The sequence below is a fragment of the Leuciscus leuciscus genome (assembly GCF_965113295.1).
Source record: "Leuciscus leuciscus genome assembly, chromosome: 22".
Taxonomy (NCBI): Eukaryota; Metazoa; Chordata; class Actinopteri; order Cypriniformes; family Leuciscidae; genus Leuciscus; species Leuciscus leuciscus.
The window spans coordinates 7,548,717-7,568,270 of NC_138746.1; the positions used below are offsets into that span (position 1 = coordinate 7,548,717).

General features: G+C 38.8%; 1 protein-coding gene across 8 annotated transcripts in view; it reads left to right on the forward strand.

Moving 5' to 3' along the window:
* Positions 1-19,554, forward strand: part of kcnma1a (potassium large conductance calcium-activated channel, subfamily M, alpha member 1a) — a 180,963-nt gene that overhangs the window by 130,957 nt on the left and 30,452 nt on the right. For 4 of the 8 annotated variants that reach the window (XM_082153978.1, XM_082153982.1, XM_082153980.1 and 1 more), the window contains exons 16-20: positions 2,509-2,618; positions 3,032-3,100; positions 8,125-8,211; positions 8,342-8,418; positions 13,367-13,540. In XM_082153978.1, the coding sequence (XP_082010104.1) occupies positions 2,509-2,618; positions 3,032-3,100; positions 8,125-8,211; positions 8,342-8,418; positions 13,367-13,540 (517 nt within the window). Of the gene's footprint in view, positions 1-2,508; positions 2,619-3,031; positions 3,101-8,124; positions 8,212-8,341; positions 8,419-13,366; positions 13,541-18,335; positions 18,369-19,554 lie in introns of all 8 variants that reach the window. The other 4 variants (XM_082153981.1, XM_082153985.1, XM_082153983.1 and 1 more) reach the window with 2 other exon arrangements.

The window sequence follows — 19,554 nt, forward strand, 5'->3', positions numbered from 1 at the left end:
GTACTATTTTCAGTTCTGTAGTCTGCATACACAATTTCTACTTCATTCATCAATTGTATTATCCGCTTTAATGTTCAATAATCATTAAGTATAAAGATTGGTCCTTTAAATGTTATTGGCAACCATAACAAAGCATCTCTAGTGGTATTAAAAATGTCTAGCTAATATTTCTTGTTGTTGTTAAGGTGTTTTTTTTTGTTTTTGTTTTTTTTGGCTCCCATCTGAAATATCTTCAGTCCATTTCTGTCAGCAACTTCACATAATGCACAGTGAGACAACAAGACAACATAGACAATGTGTGAGAGTGTAAGGCCCAGTCTGTCTGCTGAAGGAGTGGGGTTAGAGAGGGCCGCTTGTGTAGACGGCAACATGACTGATTTGAGTGGGCATTCAGGAAGCAGAGCAGAAGGGTGTTACCGGGAGGTGTTAATGAGACCCACACCCCAGAGATGCACATATTCACACAACCACAAACACATTTGCATTATGTCTGTTGTCCTAGGTATAAATTTCTGATGTGTTGTGTCGTTCACTAAGAATAATATCACTAGAACGTTCAGCGTGACTCCTTTATCTGGTCTCTTCAGGTTTAACAAATAAGCAATAAGCAGAGGGGATTTGGATCAGGCTCTCTGGAGGGACTTGAGGAAATAATTGTTCAGTCGGTGCGAGAGAACACGCCCGTAACACTTACTTACATCAGCTCTGACAGGCAGGGAGCCTATGGTAAATGGCTGCCATCTCTTTAGGACTAAATGACAAAAGTCTACCCATTAGTGCCGCCCTAAAAGATGCCTGCTCCGGAATGCGAGTGCTCTTAGCCTGGCAGAGGGAAAGAGAGTTGGGCCTGGCTTTGAAAGCATCTCTCTTGACTGTCTGTCAGATAGACGTTGGCTTGGCAAGATGGCTGACTAATGGCAGAGTGTTTGCCTAATAGCCCCGCTGCTTATCACAGCCCCACCCGCCCCACATCCCGATACGCATGTAATGAGAGGATGATGAAGGGACCAGCTGGGATTTCAGACACGCAAATATGCCTGGCCTTTATTCTCACTCTCAAGTCTGAAAAAGATTGAAATGTTAAACAAGTGAAAGGATGACAATGAGAAAGAGAGAAACTTCAGAGTGCAAGACGTGTGTATGCTGTGTTCTGGTATGAGACCGTACACAATGCCTCTTAGTCAGAGTTGATGCCATATTTAATTTGATGCGCATGAAAAAAAAAAACACGGCTTTTAGTGACTTAATTCAACACTATATGTTCAGTGGTATGTAATATTCACAACCAACAGCATTTTGTCCTCTGCAATTTTTTGGGAATGACACATTTGTAAAATAATAGTTCACCCAAAACTGAAACGGCTGTTATTGCTCGCTCTCATGTTGTTCCAAGCACATAAGGCTTTAGTTGATCTTTGAAACACAAATGTAGATACGTTTAATGAAACCTGAGTTTTCTGTACCTACCCAACTTTCACTCTCCAAAAAGTTAAGATGGTTAAACGAATCTATATGAATCGAGAAGAGAGACAATTGCTTTATAAGATGAGCATTTGATTTAGGCACCTTGATAAACATTGGTAAATGCACATGCATAGAGCACCTCAATGATAAACAGAAGCTCATCCGTACTTGCTTGACACTCAAGAACAAACCTCATTGGTTGTTGTGTGTGTCAAGCAAACACGGTTGACTTAACATATGTGATGAGCTCTATATATGTTCATTGATTAACGTTTCTATATTAATAAAAGCCTAAATTAAATCTGTTCATCATATCCACCTTATTTTTATTGAACGAGTGGGCGTGGCTATTTGTAACTCGAATGTGTCTGGCTTCCAGTCATTCACTTCCAGTTATTTTAATTGTACAACAACAGTCTGTTATGCTGCTTTATCTTGCAAACTTTTAATTGCTATCATATTATTTTAGATGCATTGCCATAATCAAAAACCCACTGGTTTGTAGTGCAGACAGTTTTACCATTTACTGCACTTTGTTATACTTATAGTTATTTTTTTATAGCGGCTAATGAATCAGAGGTTTCACACATTCAAAGAAAAGAGCTTACTTCCACGTTGCAAAATAAGGTGGATAAAGCAATTGTGTCTTTTCAAAAGACTTAGATTAATACTTCTCAGTTCATATGGATTTCTTTTCTATCTCTTTATGAACATTTTGAACTGTCAGAGTTGTGGGTGAATCGACTTTCAATGTAGGGACAGAAATGACTCGGGTTTAATTAAAAATACCTTCATTTGTGTTTCAAAGATGAACAAAAGTTGTATGGGTTTGGAACAACATGTTAAGTAAATGATGTCAGAATTAAAACATTTGGGTGAACTATCCTTTTAAGACACACCTTATTTTCTAGAGCTTTTTGTCCATTGAAAAGAATTTGATCATGTATTTAATGTTGTAATGGCTGGTTAATCCATTCACATCAAATTAAATATGATGTCTTCCCTGACTGTTGGTATCTGAATCCAACTGTTTTTGCCTTGTAGATTGAGGAGGACACCTGGCAGAAGTATTATCTGGAGGGAGTAGCTAATGAAATGTACACTGAATACCTGTCCAGTGCCTTTGTGGGGCTTTCATTTCCTACAATTTGTGAGTAAGTATGCTTCTGCTCTAAAGCATGGGAGCTTTACAGCACTTTTTTACAAACACATAATAGTAAGTATCATAAAGGCTCTCATAATATTCTTGCTTTTTAATATAATGCCAAATTGACTGCAAACCTGAACTATCACGTGTCCTCGCATGATGTGATTTTCAACAACAAACAATGTGCCTGTCCAAGCTGAATGTGAAACTGCTGCTTGACACAATTACAGCCAATCAAATTAGATTTTTAATGTACTGTTACAGTATATGGGGCAGGATTTTGAACCACTGAGATTTCATGGTGATAGACTGTTCTGATTGCAATAGATGAACTTGAAATTGTTTTTAAGGTCTAATTTAATGAAACTTATGAATTTAAATAGCTGCTTCTGGACACTAAATGTCTGTTCTCTTTTTCAGGCTGTGCTATGTGAAGCTCAAGTTGCTGTTGATTGCTATTGAGTACAAGTCAGAGCAAAGGGAAAGCAGGTTTGTCCCCTTTTGGTCTTCAACTCCACCATGCACAAAACACGGACCAAAGAGGGGCAAAGCAGTTGTGTCCCTCATTGGTCCTACATTACAGTTCCTATTTAACTTGCTAGAAATTATGTTGCAAGAAAAGGCTGGCAGGTTTTCATCATTAAATCTCTCTGCAAATCTCTCTGATCTAATCTGGTTTCAAATTTAAATCGCTCTCATTGAGACAGCAGCATGTTACGTTCTGTCACTGGAGGAAGTTCGCCTCAGCTTGACTGACTGTCTGAAAAGAGTCACTGTGAAGCCAAAGAGCCATGACATCTGCTCAGACTCACTGTGCTGTATTGATGAGGGTTTACTCTCCGAGTAAAGAGCCTTCTATCAATAGCACTTCTGTGGCATTCTGTTAAGTGACCCATTGGAACTAATAACATGAAGTACTCTGTCTCAGTAACTTCGACTTTGCCAAACCCCACCACCCCTTCCTACATCCACAACCTGTGTTCCAATGTTTCTGTACACTGTAACTCTTACTAATACATTTTATGTACACAGTAAGTACTAATGAGTGTGGTTTAGAATACAAGATGGCCTGAAAACACACACACAGCCCAAATACTAAGAAGAAGATCTGGTACTGTTTGTTCTCTAATAACTCATGATATGCAGCTCACATTCAGTGTTTTTTATTTTTTTATTTTTTTAAGTGGTATATGGGCGGTATGATAATATATTATGGGACACTAGAAATGTGTCTGTAAACATTCTGCTTTTCCATTTATTCCACTTATCCATGTAGATGGATATACTGTATTGGATAGGCTAGACTTCACGTTATTTACATTAACATGGAGGATTCCATGGAGGAATGATAAATGAAGTGTATAGAAAAAGCATAGGATGTGTATGGAAGAAATTAAATTTATTTTTGTATGAAAGTTTTTATTAAATGGTATTTGTTTGGCAAAACTCAGTTTACACAGTTGCAACATTTCAAGGTGCTTTTATTATGGAACTCAACTGAAGTGCGGTCACAGGTATGTGACTGTATATTGTCCATCTATTTTATAACAGCTTTAAAAGTGGGTAATCCAATCTGAATTTAAAGTCGTAACTATCCATTTTATATTAGTTTTATAATTTCTATGATGTTACACTCAGGTAATATGTTTTTACATTGATGTCATACTTGTTACATTTTTAATAATAAGTTGATCTTTTAGTTTTCCCAATTAGGTTGAAGTTAAAAAGACAAAATAATCAAAATAGATGAATTGTATTTCTTTTGTAAAGTAATTCTCTGGATTATCCCAAAGTAGGTATAGACATATAAAGAAATATTTTTCCTTTGAATTTCCAGCAGGAAAAACAATAATGTAATATACTGTTACCATATAATAAAACGACTCGCACTGTGATATAAGAGTTTGCTCATACCGCCCACCATAACAGTAGTTACAGTATGAACTAGTTTTTTTTCTCGTCCTTTAATTCGCCTACTGAAAATCTTAAACAGAACCTTATTTTTCCCGATATCACATAAAAGTGCCACTCATATCCAGTATTATCCGTGCCAACACACACAAAATAAATAAATAATTTGTCACTCTGTGTGATATATTATTTGAATACTTTCTTATGGATGGCTATTCAACTTTGGTTCATAACTTTGCCATACCACACATAATGACAAAACCTTTAGAGGGCACAGCATTATCCTTTAGCGTAACTCTCAATTTGGTGTTCTAGGCTGGTCTAAACTTAGAAGAGCACTTTGGGATTTAGACCATATTGTTCCCTTTGTAGAACAGATGACTTAACCAATGCGAAGGTTTTTTTTTTTTTTTTTATGGTGAAAGTGACTGTTTTGCCCTCTACTTTAGAGTCCTGATCTTACTGTGCAGATACAGATGACTGACACCTCGCCTCCTTTTTTCCCAGTCTATGTTTGATTTATAATGTTTTCTTGTTGTTTGCAGAAGCAGAAAGCGGTATGCCCTCTTCATTATCTCACCCCTCTACACTTTAGATCAACTGTGGGAGAAAATCTTAAGGATATTGTACCTCCTCCCTCTCAAAAATGGCCAAAATTTCTCGCTATCTCTTATATTGTGATTCTCTTTGTGCTTAATGCACTAACTTCTTTGCAGGCAGAGAGAGTAGTTGCTATTGTTCGATTCACTTGTTTCTTTGTCTGTGCTGTTCACATATCAACACAACGTTTATCCACTCCATGTTCGTGCAGCATTGGTTTTTGTTCTAGACTTCCTCTCCTTTCCATTCCTTTTTTTATCCCTGTTTGATTACTTTTCAGTTTTCATCAGCTGCAAATCATTTCTGTCCGTGTCTTTTTCAGTGTTGTGCTCTCCATGCCAACAGTACTTCATGTTTTTCTCACTTATTTCGTAATGCACAGAGAAAATTGCCCTAATCGGAAATCAACTGTACTCAGTGCATTATATATCAGAAAATACTAGTGTTTTTTCATTAAGAACTGATGTGTCTCAATATGGCAAGTTTTACTTCACGCAGTTTTAAACGCTAAACACTGACTGGTTATTAAAGGCCACACTATTCATGGCACCATATTTGCCTTTTCTGTCATTACCACTCTAACACTGTATTGCGTTTGTGTGTATTTGTGTGTCGGAGTGAGTGTGATTTGTATTTGTATGTGCGTATGATATGTTAATTCTGTCGAGTGCGTGTGACTGAATTGTCGGTCTGTTTGTCAAAGTTTGTCTGGAACTGACTTTCATCATGTCCCCAAATGCCTGTGCGTCTCTGAGTAGATGTTTATGAAGTGAGGTCACTTCCTGTCAGTTTGGTGTTCTATACAACAATCCAACTGCACAGAAGTTACTGCAACAGTTTGCATCTACGTGTCGCTGTGCGATGGCTGCACCTGCTCTCTTTTAGATGTGCTTGGTTGTGATGCCTTGGTAACCGCATGCCCGTATTCTGTCACGTGATGTGTGATGCTTGCTTTGTTTCCCATAATATGAGGTTTGATATGAGCGGAAGCCTCCATTTCCATGCAATCAGTTTGTGATCGACCCATTGCATAAGGCTTCTGTCTGATTTAGTGTCAAATGTTGTGAAAATCTCAAATTTGGGGAGCAATGTATGTGAATATGTCAGTGAATGAGTCCATTTGTATTCATCTTCTGAACAGCATGTCAAATATGCTGCTTCTTGCTAAGGGGGCTATTTAATCAGATGTAAAGCTCAGTGATAAATAACCCAGCACAATAATTTCAAGCAATACAGTGAGCTTTGACATTTTCATTAACTGACCCAGCCAACATCCGCTTTATAATGGATTAAATCCCCCTCTTTCGGCCTTCATTTGCAATGAAGTGGTTATTTGACGAGCCCAGAGGAAAGGATTTTGATAGACTACATGTATCAAACGGTAAATAAGTATATGGATTTTGGAGAGCCAGTGATGCTGGCCACCTTTTTGAATCTATGGAATAATGGGATGTCTGTCATGCATCTTTCCCTTTCGTCTGGGCTCTCTGGCCTTGACTCTCTAGTCAGGCTGGGCAGTTGTCAAGTGTTGCAGCCACCACTTAATTCATTGATGATTCCTAGCAACTGGCAACCATTGATGGCTGTGTTGTGTCATCCTGTCTCTGTCTAATTAATGGGGAATGATACAGTGGTTCAGTAGTGGCTCTGTCTACACTGTTGAACTTCTACAGTTACAAACCAGACTCTCCCAAATATATGGCTGAAGCTGACATTGAATTCATAATCAGCAAAATTTCCTCGCCCACCAAGCTTAGGTTTGGCAGTGACTAGTAATTTTTCACAATAGCCTGGGATTGTACAACCGCTGGGAGCCAAACCTAGAGGCAGAGGTTGCCTTAACCAAACAAATCCTGTTATTTACTTAATTTGATCCAGAAGGCTTTGTCATTTTGACAATAAAAAGAACAATTTAAACCTATGAATTCTCATTTTACAGTTGCCATCTTTATACATGTTTTGAATTGATTATCTTTTAACCATTCGAAGGTTAACGGGCGAAAATATATTTTTAATACATTTTTCTAAGGCACATTTATAAAAGCCTAGTTTAATCTGGTCCTGGTTTAATCTAAGCCCTTCCTTTGAAACCAGGCCTATATGTGTTACATGGTTTACTGAAGGTCAACTATTCCCGGTAAAACAAACTGCAGTTTTAATAATGAGAATAAATATTATAGCAAGATGATATTACATACAGCATGTCTGCTGTATATAACAGTCAGTAAAGTTAAACATGACGGAAAAAATATTCAATGACAAAAACTTTACTGTCCATTTGAGTGACAGATAGTGATTATTGGTAGTGCAGCCTCTGCCTCTGTGCTTTTTTAAAAATGATTTGGCCACACAATAACAACAAAAGTAAAAATAATAACCATGAGCTGAAGCTTCAAATGATATGATATCAGAATGTCTTTAATATAATTTCCGAATTAGCCTGTCCTGTTTAAAAACAGCATGGCATGTATTGGCTTAGTTGTGCTGTTACTGCAGATTCAGAGACCCAGGATGCATCCTGAACTCTTGGTGGGCTGGTTATTCTCTTGCTTTCCACTGAACTAAAGCAGGAATTCAATTGCACTGCTGTGTGACGAGAGACCTCACACTATGTGTTTCTGAAGTCCCATCAACCAGAACGCCTAGATTGTTACAATTGAACACCCCAATTTTAATTCTTTCTTGTGTCTCATCACCCAGACAATTAAATCTAAGACCATCTTGAGAAAAGAATTAAAATGGGCAAGTCATGCTGTTGTGTGCTGTACTGTATTTGTGTGAAGCCAAGTGGCCTAAGCAGTATTTCTTGAATAGGTCCCTTTCCCTGCAGCTTTTTTGACAAAAGTTCAATTCCAGTATCAAAATTTGAGGCAGTATATTTCTCATCAGTTTCTCAACGAGGTCCAAAAACATGTGTACCATTCCTCTTGATTAGAGTGTTTGCATGTGCAAGATTGATTTTCTTCATGGTAATGAGAATGACCCTCTTTCTGACTGAACAGTATTCTCATCAACCCCGGAAATCACGTTAAGATGCAGGAGGGGACATTGGGATTCTTTATCGCCAGTGACGCCAAAGAGGTGAAAAGGTAAATATATCCCTGATGCAATTACATGCACTCTTGTGTTTGATTTTTGATTTTTAATACAAATGCAAAACTGAAATTTGAAGGACACCCTTTGAAGCAAAATGTTCAATTCTTTACTGTCTCTCTTTAGAGCATTTTTCTACTGCAAAGCATGTCATGATGACATCACAGATCCAAAAAGGATTAAAAAGTGTGGCTGCAAGAGAAGTAAGTACACCCGACCATCCCTCCCTTCTGTCGTGTCCAGTCTGAATGGAAAGTGTCCACCAACTCTTTTTCACTTTGTAGGGCACTGCTACATTGTGTAAAATGTCAGATATTGTTGGGGGGTTTTTTGTGTGTATTTTAGCTTTTTTTTTCTTTTTTTTTTAAGTTACATTTGAAAGCTTTCATTACATATTATAAATGAAATTATAGGCTCATGTCAGTTTCACCCTTAAAATAATAATAATAATAAAAAACACTTGCAAGGCAGCAAAAGAATAGTATTCAAAAAGTTCAGATTTTAGGTTTTGTTTCTGCTCTTCCGCTCACATACTATACTATTCAATTCACAAAAACTAAATAAAAAAAAAGAAAATAAAAAAAAAAGACAATTATTATGTTGGTAAAGTACATATGAAGTACAATTAATTTTTTTGTAACTATAGTGCTTACATTTGAAAAGAGCCACTCAGCCTTCTGCCCTGTTTCAACTTTTTGAATCTGATGGCTACCCTTCTCTCATTTAGGGTAGTAAAGTTTAAATCAGATGTGCGCTTCAGTATTTTTCACAAAAATGTATAATAATTAGAAGTGTTTGTTGAGAAATTAATCAGCATATTAGAATGATTTCTGAAGGATCATGTGACACTGAAAACGGGAGTAATGGCTGACATTTCAGTTTTGCATCACAGGAATAAATAGCATTTTAAAATATATTAAAACTGTAATATAATATTTCACAATATTTCTGCGTTTACAGTGATTTTATTAAATAAGTAAAGCCTTGTTGAGCATAAGAGACTTCTTTCAAAACATTAAAAAAAATCTTTGAACGATTGTGTATATGCAAAGAAAATCACATATTTCGAAAGTGTGAAAAAATTTGTCACGTGACTACAACTATATACAAAACAGATTGCTGCCTTGCAATCACTAAAAAGAAAAATGCTAAAAATATTAGAGCAATGAACTGTAGAAACTAGTGCCTTCATCAAAAACAGACTACCTTCAAATTAGAGACCTAGAAAAAGATGGAGAAAGATGACAAGGTGAAAGAGAGAGAGTCTTGAGAAAAGCCAGTCATCAGTATGCTAATGGTGAAGAGAAATACAGATGTAGAGAGGGAATGGCATGATTAGCAGGGCTGAAGAGAGAGGCTGTCAGCTCACGGTGGCATCAGTGGGAGAGAGGCGGAGGTAATGACACCAGTCAGGTGGAAAAACAAAAGGCAAGAGCAGCTTGGCCCACCCTCGCCAGACACACCGAAAACACACATCTTGGCCCAGGATCATTTTACCAATCATATCCACCCAGTTTACCCAGGACGCCCAACGCAACTCCCGTTTGGAAGCGCCACTGTCATGTCCCACTGCTTCAGCCTGGCAAAAACACTTTCTGACAGGAAGTCACTGAAGTAGAAGAGAGATTAATAGCTCAGAGTGTAGTCCACTGTCAGAGTAGCTCCTGCAGACATTCACATCATTTGATAGAACTGCATTTCCTTAAACACCCTCTTAATTATATATAGATGTGGCAGCACCTAAATGTTTGTTGTCATTTGCTACTGTTGGCTTGGTAGAATGAAGCAATATTAATGTTACATAGAGCATACATTAACTTTAATATTAGAATGATGTATTGTTATTACATGACCTATATAAGCATTTGTCCAAACCAGTTAACCACAAGATGAATAATTCAGCTTCATTCCCAGTGACCTTTCACTGTGCACTTTTAAGCTGCTGCCTTTAACTGCATCCTTGTTTATTTATTGTTTGTTTACATTAATATAATTATTTAAAACTAAATATGATGTTTCAGATGATAAACTGTGTTTGATTGCACATGCACTACCGATTTTCTGTTTTTGAAAGTCTCTTATGCTCAACAAGGTTGCATTCATTTGATAAAAATATAGTACAGACAGTAATATTGTTAGATATTACTATTTAAAATAACAGTTGTAATGATTTTATAACATTTATGCTTCTTTGCTAAATAAAAGTATTATAACATTATTATATCAATTACGGACCCCAAACCCTTGCAACAACAGTGAAATTTTGAGCTACATTTTTTTTATTACTTTATTCTCTTTTGTTGTCATCCCAATCATGTTTTTGATGATATGCACTCTCCCAAAACTAAATTTCATCCGGGAAGAGGCCAATAACCTCACAGTAAGGGAGATGAGGTTTCCATTGCTGTAATGGAAGTTTGTGTTCTTTTATTTCACCTTCTTTATGATCATTGACATACTTTTTGATGTATTTCCTTCCTTGCTGCCTTGGAATACCGCCTCTTTATTTAAACCTCTCACTGATAGTGACATATTGTGAGTAAAAACGGGTTTCCTGTGGCCCAGAGTACAGTCTGACTGTCTCACTCTGATAATAGTTCTCTATATATATATATCTATATATGTTGCATGTATCAGTCTAGCTGCTGCATCCTTCCTACACCTCTCATCTCTCCACTGTCCTCAGCCCAAAACAGTAATACAGCAGAATTTACTGGCCTGAAAATTACCTGTCCTTACCCCTACAAAGCAGTCTCTAATAAGATAGAAGAATAAGTTCTTGACCAATAACAGTTCCTCCCAAAGATTTACTCTCAGTACCATTCTGAAATCGGTGATTCATTTCAGAGGTTGTTTGACTCTCCCGAAAACTCAACGTAACCTGTCATGACAATCTAAAAAGTCAAACAAGCCGATTGATTTTGCTACTATTAGTCATGGACCTCACCAGTGCCAAGGGGGGGGTGGTTGAGTCCACTTGAATCCGTCCCCTCGCTGTCAAAGACAATTTCGCATGCTGCTGTATTTTCAGAGAGCAGAAAGAGTTCTGTGGGAAGTTCTTCAAATTCTTAGACTTAACGAGCATCGTCTCCAAAACACAATCAAAACAATCTGGTCTCCCTCTTGCCTACAGCCTCCCCTTTGTCTCCACCATCCGGCCCCTGCCCAGCTTCTATACACGACACAAGAACCATCGGTCGAATTGAAATATTCTGAATTTCAATTCTTTTCAGTAGTTGGGTCCTTTTTTACTCACTGCCCTCACTGATAGGTTGCATCTCTCAACATTAGGCTCACGGAGGTGTTGATCTAGCTGCTGTACACAATGCTGACCACTAGATGCCACTGTAGTTCTACAAATGAGATCGGAACAGAATGGGAACACTGAGGTCCTCATAAACCTATTTAGCAAGATTGCTATCAGCCAATGTGCACTGTAGGGTCTTCTCACTTGTCACCTAGGTTTCTTTATGTAGGTCTTCCCAAGGAGCTAGGGTGTTGTTCGCTTTATATCGGTACGGATGAAGGTGTGTTTGTTTTAAGTATTTTAAGAACGTAAGGCTTCACTGTATCTAATATAACTGATTTAAGTGTTTTTAGTAAAGTATAAGCTCAAAGCTTGCTATAATGTGCATATATGACCATATTATAAATCCCTCAGATATATTCCTTTCCATTAGTATTTTAACACATGATGTAGCCTGCTTTGAATTATAGAACGTTGTAGGGCGAGGAAAGGCGATAGGGGTGCTGAGAGCATTCTTGCTAAATCGGGTTTTTCTGTTATAGAGGCTTCAGTAATTAGGCTCTCTGTGTAGTCGTGTTCAGTCACTCACATCATCATGTTGTCTTGTGTCTCTTCCGCCCTCCATGTCTCACTGACTAACATAACCACATACTATGTGCTCCGATGAATGGCAACCCTCAAACTCTGAAGCGATAGATTTCAGCATGAAATGAAGTAGAAACCCCGCTGCTGCATGTTTCCACATTGCCTTAATCTGTTTCAGCCCCGAAAACAGTCGACCAGGCTGCCGTTTCAAGAGATACGACCGCGGTCGCCTCCCACTGCATGCCTGTTCTCCTTAATTTCAGCCATTCTGCATGGTTCTATTAGAATAACAGTCCCTGAGGTTATGGCTTTAAAGGCCAAGTCATTTACCGTATTATCTCTCCAGCATACAACTGAAATTGGCCTCTTAATTCAGGCTCATAACCTCAGATGGAAGTCAAAAGCAGGCTTTTCCCTGTGGATTGTTTGCTCTTTTGAGGGTGCCAGACTTGATTACGGTCCGTTAGCGAGGTGGCACCGGGAGAATGTGTACCAGGGACTGTTTTTAGTCCGATTCACAGCAATCATGCTGCTATAGTCTCTCACCACAGCTCCTTTGAGGACCAAAAAATAAATAAAAATTGCATACACACATACATACTGTCCACGTAATGTATGTTTGAATAAAATGCGCAATGCATGCGAATGCATCTTCTAATCAGGGAATGAAGAAGTAGCCTATCGGCATGTTTACCATATAAATCTCCCACTGATCCCTAATTGAGTCCAGTGATGAGCATAGTTTGACGAACAGAATAGAGCTCCCACGATAGAGCCTGTAGTACGTTGTGATGCCGATAACCTGCTGCTGCATGATGGGATACAGGTACGTGATCCTCTCCTTTAGATACAGAGGATGTTATCCAAAGAGGTTTCGCTGCTGAACACATTCACCCATTCCTCTCTGCCTGAATGTTCCTTGCCCCAACCTCTGATCATATTGTCATATCTGACCTTTTAACCTTTTATGACATGATCAGCCTTAGGGCACGGCTTGACCCCAATGAGACGACTGCTTCCTGCCTAAACATGCCCTCTATTAGATGTTTTCAAAGTCCAATTTGGTATTAACCTTCAAATTTGGATCGAACTTCACGTGTGCAGTGGGAACATAATCGGATGCTTATCCGAAGCGTACTTCAAGCAGGAGTGCAGTGGTCCATTTGCGGGTCAAACCTGTCAGAGCTTGCTGCTAAGGCATTGCACTTTTTGTTCCTGTTTGAAAAAGTTACCTTCAGACTTCCCTGGTTGAAAAACTCTTTTGATCCTTGCCATTAACCTGCTGCTTTCCTCTCCTCTCATCCAACACATGACTGTAGCCAAGATGTCCGTCTACAAGCGAATGAAACTGGCATGTTGTTTTGATTGCGGGCGCTCTGAGCGCGACTGCTCGTGCATGACAGGCAGTGTACATAGTAACATGGACAGTCTTCAGAGGGCCTTCCCACTTTCTTCTGTCTCTGTTCATGATTGCTCAACCAGTTTACGTGCCTGTAAGTTCGATCGACAAACCACATGCCGTTCGATGTCCGTGACCTGTGAGCGTGTGAGTGTGCGTGTCTGTGCCGTGTTTCATATGCTGTGTTTTACGTCTGTTTCGTTCCTCCATTATTTCCGTATCTGTGGCTTATTGGATGGTACACTAGTACATATTCTTTTTCGTTTGGTGAATTGGTGGTAGTTGAAGTGACGTGGCTTCTCTGTGTTAACGCTGCAGTAGGTGCAGTAGGACTGTTTTGGCGCATGCTGTGTTAGTGGAGCACTTGTGCGGTGCTGGTGACATTTTGCAGTCACTGTTTTGGTGTTTACACTTTTACATGGCAGGTGTACATGTATCTGTTAAATGAACTGTATGATGTGCTTTCAATTGAATCCATGGGCTAATTGTGTACATTGACACTGATGATGTTTTGATAATATTTTCATGTGATTTTTTTTTTTTTGAAGACCCTTCTTCAGGTTAGGAAACATGCAAACAAATGACTAACTGTTTTTTCCCCACAGGCTCAAACACTGGGTACCCAAAATATTTTGGTCTTTGAATTTTGAATGTGTTCAATTATTACATGCCGTCTTTTCCTATTTAAAATGTTAGAAACAAGCAAATGTAACTCAAATGTCCATCTCACTGGTCAAGATCCCTTTTGATTATATTTGTAATTGAGCAAAATTGGAAGGATATCAGTAAATGAAAAACAGTCAGAACTACAGTATATATGTATACAGTCTGTTATTTATTAAAATCATCTTTAATTCACATGCCAAACACTAGATTGTGATTGAAAGGGATCTTAAGTGAGTTTCTTCTGTTCATAAAGAGTAAGTATAAACTGGCAATGTCTTTTCTGCTATTCTTGGACAATCATGTTTTACAACCGCAAGCCATTAATGCCTTCACCATTTCCACTGGCTGAAATAAAACCTCTTCCTTTAGTAAAGTCCACATTTAGGTGCAATTGAAAAAACACGTCAAACTCTCCCCCTTTCCACAGGATCTGATCCTCCTCGATGATTTTCTCTTAGCCAGCAATCAGGGGAGAAAAAGTCAATGTGCTTTATTTAATGCCTTGTATACCACAGTGGGACTGTCAGGCTCAATGGGAAAGTTAAAAAGAGATCTCCTGACAGGAACTCAATTGAGATGCCGGTGACTCAGGCGATTGGATGAGGTCAGATGACTGACGCAGTTAGTTGTGTAAAGGACAGCGCTGAACAGGGGTCTTCTCATTAAGCCTTAGCAGATGTGAAATACTAAAGCGTCTGTCAATTAGGAATGGCAGCGGTGCGACCTACTATAAAAGCAGGGGTCAGTTCAGGCGATCGCATTTCCTCTACAACTGCCTTCCGACTGTTCGCCACATCAGCTTAGATTAGCATCAAACCCTATGATGAGGTTGACTTTGTGTCTTGTGTTTTGGTCTGTGGTGATATCCCTGGATACCAGTTACTGGTCATTACATAGTTGCTGATCTCTTCATGTAGCGTCATCCTTCATTGGTTTCATTGCTGCCGTTTTCTTTCTGAATTGAGTGCGTTTTCGACAAGGCTGACAGCTAATGCCAGCTGCGGCTTTGTTTGACTCACTCCCATCGGTTCTGCCTCAGATCTAGCATTACATCTCTATGATGAGGAATTCACAGAGTTCCTCCATCTGACTTTGATTTTGCTCAATCAGTAATGATTTTCTGATGAAATTCTTTGAGCACTTCATCATCGTTATTTACTTTGTTCTGAAAATGTCTTTATATATATACATACAGTATATATATATTTCTTTCTTTAAAATTTCTTTCTATGTATTTTATTTTAATTTACATTTGTTTTGATCGCACGTTTCACACTGCAAGCCACAGTGGCTTCCTCTGTGACAACAACTTCCATTTGCATTTCTTTTTTGCACCAGTTTTCCTAAAGATCATGATTTTGTTCTTTAAAGCATGTGGGGCGGAAGTGCTACCTTATTTGTTATATATTTTTTTCTACATTTCTTCATAAATTACATTCACAACTTGAATGGAAACATAACTACTGGCACTCACCACTTGTGTTCAGAAAGCATAAATATCACCACATCTCTGCTCTAAGCATGATATGGTGGTTTTATACCTGCACATTATAGTAGCTCAGTTATTACTGAAATAAATACTACTCCCCTGGATGCAGTAATTTTGCTGAATGCATGAAACACGTGACAGTAAATGCACTCTGTTTTACAGAAGTGATGTTCCCTGGTGGGCGCTTTCTCAAACAGCCCTCATGCACTTTTTGTTCTGATTCTTTGCATGCATCACTCAGGATGGTAATGCTCCTTTCTTCCAAAGCCAGACAAAGAATTATTAGTATGAAAATGAGATGTGTGAAAAGCCGACACTGTCACTCTTTTGGCTGCAGTCAATGCCCAGAGAGTCTTTGACAAGGAGTAGGGAGCAATGTAACACTCATTATAGCTCTAGTGCACTGCACACTATTAAGAAGAGTTTTTTTATTTTTTTTTATCTTTGCAAGTGCAGGCTTTAGGGAGCAAATATACTGTACGAGTGAGTTAGCTGCCTCCGCTCTAAGTTACAATGACAATAACAGTCCCTCCGCTCCACCTGCCGAGACTTATCCCCTCATTACACGAGCTTTAAAGACTCTCAAGGTGCTCAGCATTGCAAAGGGTATTAATTCCTGTTTTGAACTTATGAGCCTTCACAAGGAAGTTTCCAGCAGGGCAATCTTAGACATGCCTGTTTTGTAAACAACAATCGCCTGGCAAGGCTGGCATACTGAGAGGGAAGGGAGAGAGGTCACTGCTTTTTTTGAGTCTTCGGGGCATTTTTTTCTCTCCTTTTTCCCTCTTGTCCTGCCTGCTCTGGATGGTTATGGAGTTTGCAGAGGATGTGCCGAGCATGGCTGGGTGGGGCGGCACGGCGCAGCCCAGAGAGTGGATCTTGTCCGCTCCTTGCAGGGTGGAACTCAGCACCGTCGGCTCTTATGCAGCCTGACATGAAAATTATGTTTGCATTTTCATTTCCCCAGCTCAGCTGGTGTGTCATTAAACTCAACCTGACAGTTCCTTACCACCAGGCAGGAGCAGGGCCGGTCATCCCCTCCGCCGTGTAGGACAGATGCTAGCCAAAGAGTCGGCCGACTCTTCCTGCGCCCGCAGATCGCAAGCGACATATGCCAGGACCGGCGCGGGGCCCCTGCTTGAGCGCTTGTGTCACCGCCCCGCCCTGGGCCTGCGATGTGACCTTTATGGCATCAGATACAGTACTTGTAACGAAAGATGAGACTTTGCAACGATGGGGGCTGCAGTATAGAACATCCTACATGCCTCTGAACACATCCCTCATTATGGATTGTCTGCAAGATAAACTGAAACTCCAAGTTTCATATGCAACATAGACATAGCTTAAAGTCAACATGAAATCAAAATTGACACAATTTATTTATTTATTTATTCATTTTTTAAATGATTTAGCACTTTTTATTCCAAAGACAAAAATAGTATGGCCTCATAATGTTTCATCAAAATGGTCTGATCTTCCTCTGAAATGTATTTCAAAAAAATAAATATAAAAGTTACTGGAGTAACGCTATGCATTTTGCTGCTTGATGATGCAAACGCACCATGGTTCGGATGCAAAAATATAATGTGAAGGGGAAGGGGGAGGGGAAGCAATCAAACTCTGCTTCGGACCAGGCAATCAAACAAAGTGTGAAAACATCCTTAGGCTTCACAGGCTATTGCATAATGTTAACCAATACCATAATAGCTACTTTTTAAGAACCCAATCAAGTCCCACACACATAAAAAAAAAAATATATATATTTAATTAATTAAGTAGGCTAAATAATTGTAAATATTTATTAAAATATTTGTTTATTATTGAAATATTGTGACTTTAATTTACACAATATTATTGAAATACTGCAATATTAGTTCATTTCAAAATGTAATATTAAAAATATTGTAATATTAAATATGAAATTATATTAATATCACAAATATTGGTTACTATTTTGTCACTCAGAAATACAAAACATTACGGAAAGAAAATGGCAAATCATGCATTCAAAACATCAGTTAATATTCACTTTAATAGCTTAAAGGTTGTTTGCTTTGTCATAAATTTGTTGCATACAGTATCTTGATTCTCCCAGAATGCTATGTCTACAGTTAGGCGTTCATCTGCAGTTGACAAGATAGTAATTACTGATCAAAAATGATCAGCTGGCAGCATTTAATTTTTACAGAAGCAATTATGTGATGGGAGACATCTGTAATTTGTTGTTTAACTATTTGGTAAAGCCTCAAGATTGCTAACATCTGTTTGATCGGTTTCACTGGTTTTCATCAAATTGAGTGTCAAGGATAAAATGATGACTTATCAAAGCATTCTCTTTTCCCCAGCCAAATTCCAAATACCATAATGATCCTTGTGAGGTTGTTCGGATTTGGGCAGTATGTTCGTCATCGGTCTTGGGACGAGAATCCATCATTTGACTCTTAAAATGGATCCGTGATGTGGAAACACTGAACAGGCAGCTTGATTTTCATCGCTTCGTTTAAGTCCAGTCCCTTCACTAATCACCTCTTTTGTTTTTTTGTTTCTTTAATCATCTCCTGCTTATATGATTATCTTCATCATCCTTTTTTTGCTTCTAACTGCTGTTAACTTGACTTTTTTTCCTCTCTGTCTTTGTGTAAGTGTGATGTACTGTCTTTCTGCTGTCTATCTCACACTCATTCTCTCTCTTTTCCTTTTTGTATCCACACTTTGGTCTCTGCGTTCCCCTCAGCCAAATATAAGTTTAACGGATATGTCAGATCACGTAAGTGTACTTCTCTGTTTTCCTCATTCCCCCATTCGTTCGTGCAACCTGCCTGCTTTGGCTCTTTGCTTTTGATTTTACCCCAACTAGCATTACAGCACAAAAGCTGCCATCCTCAGCTCTCTGTAGATTACTGGGGATTGATGGGAAGGGGGGCCGTGATGACAGTTTCTCAGCACTGGGTTCTGGTCAAATGCATCAGAGGGGCTGCTCGACTTTAAAACATGTGCATGAGAAAGGTCAGGTGCTGAATAGAGGCATCCATATGAAATCCAGATGTTGCATAAAGAGCTCCGTGTCCTTGCGAAGGATGATTGAAGAGCTAGAAATGCTATGATGTATTGCACGCATGTGTGGAGTCTTAGATACGTTTCTGTGTTGTGACGCCATCAACAGCAGATGGCGCTACAACTCCAGGGAAATGGGATCACAGCCACAGTCTGGGGTTCGGTTCACATGCAGCTAAATTTGTTTTAGGTAAATCAGACGCCAAACTAATGCTGAGAGAGGTTTAGCTTTATTGCTATTAAGTTTCATTTCACATGTAACCGTTTCGATGTGTTTTAATGTTATATGTAGTCGTTTCATTATGTATTTGCATAGTTAATAGGCTGAAGTGAGTGTGTATTGTTTAAATGTTTTGTGTTATATTTCTGCATCTGAAGGACAAAAAAAAATTTTAATAGCAAAATAATAATAAATAAATAAATAATTAGGAGGTGAAGTAAAATGATTGCAAGTGTATGTATTGCGAATTTATTTATTTAGAGACACCATCAAATTATATAAAGTTTCAAAATGGATTTTCTCACAGATGTGCTTTCTATAATTTAACAATGGCCTTGATAAGAATGCACAATTGTGGCTCGTCACAGGATTTGCATTTCATAAAGGGACAGTTGCCGTCTGGATTACTGTAAATCCACAGTGAAAGTGCCACAGCGGATGTTCTCTGTATAATGCTACTCGTGTTTGACAGGGGCCAGATGAATCCAGGAGTTATCTGTGGCGGCCTTTAAATCTATGCGGCAGCTGACGGCAGAAATAACCATCTATTTATTGCTCTGAGCAAGGTTTGGGGAGCGGGCGGAAACTGCTTTTCCACTTACACCAGATATTGGTTAACCTCTTGCCTTTTATGTAGATAGCATTAGGCTGGAGTCTTATGGCTCGGGTGGCAGGCGGT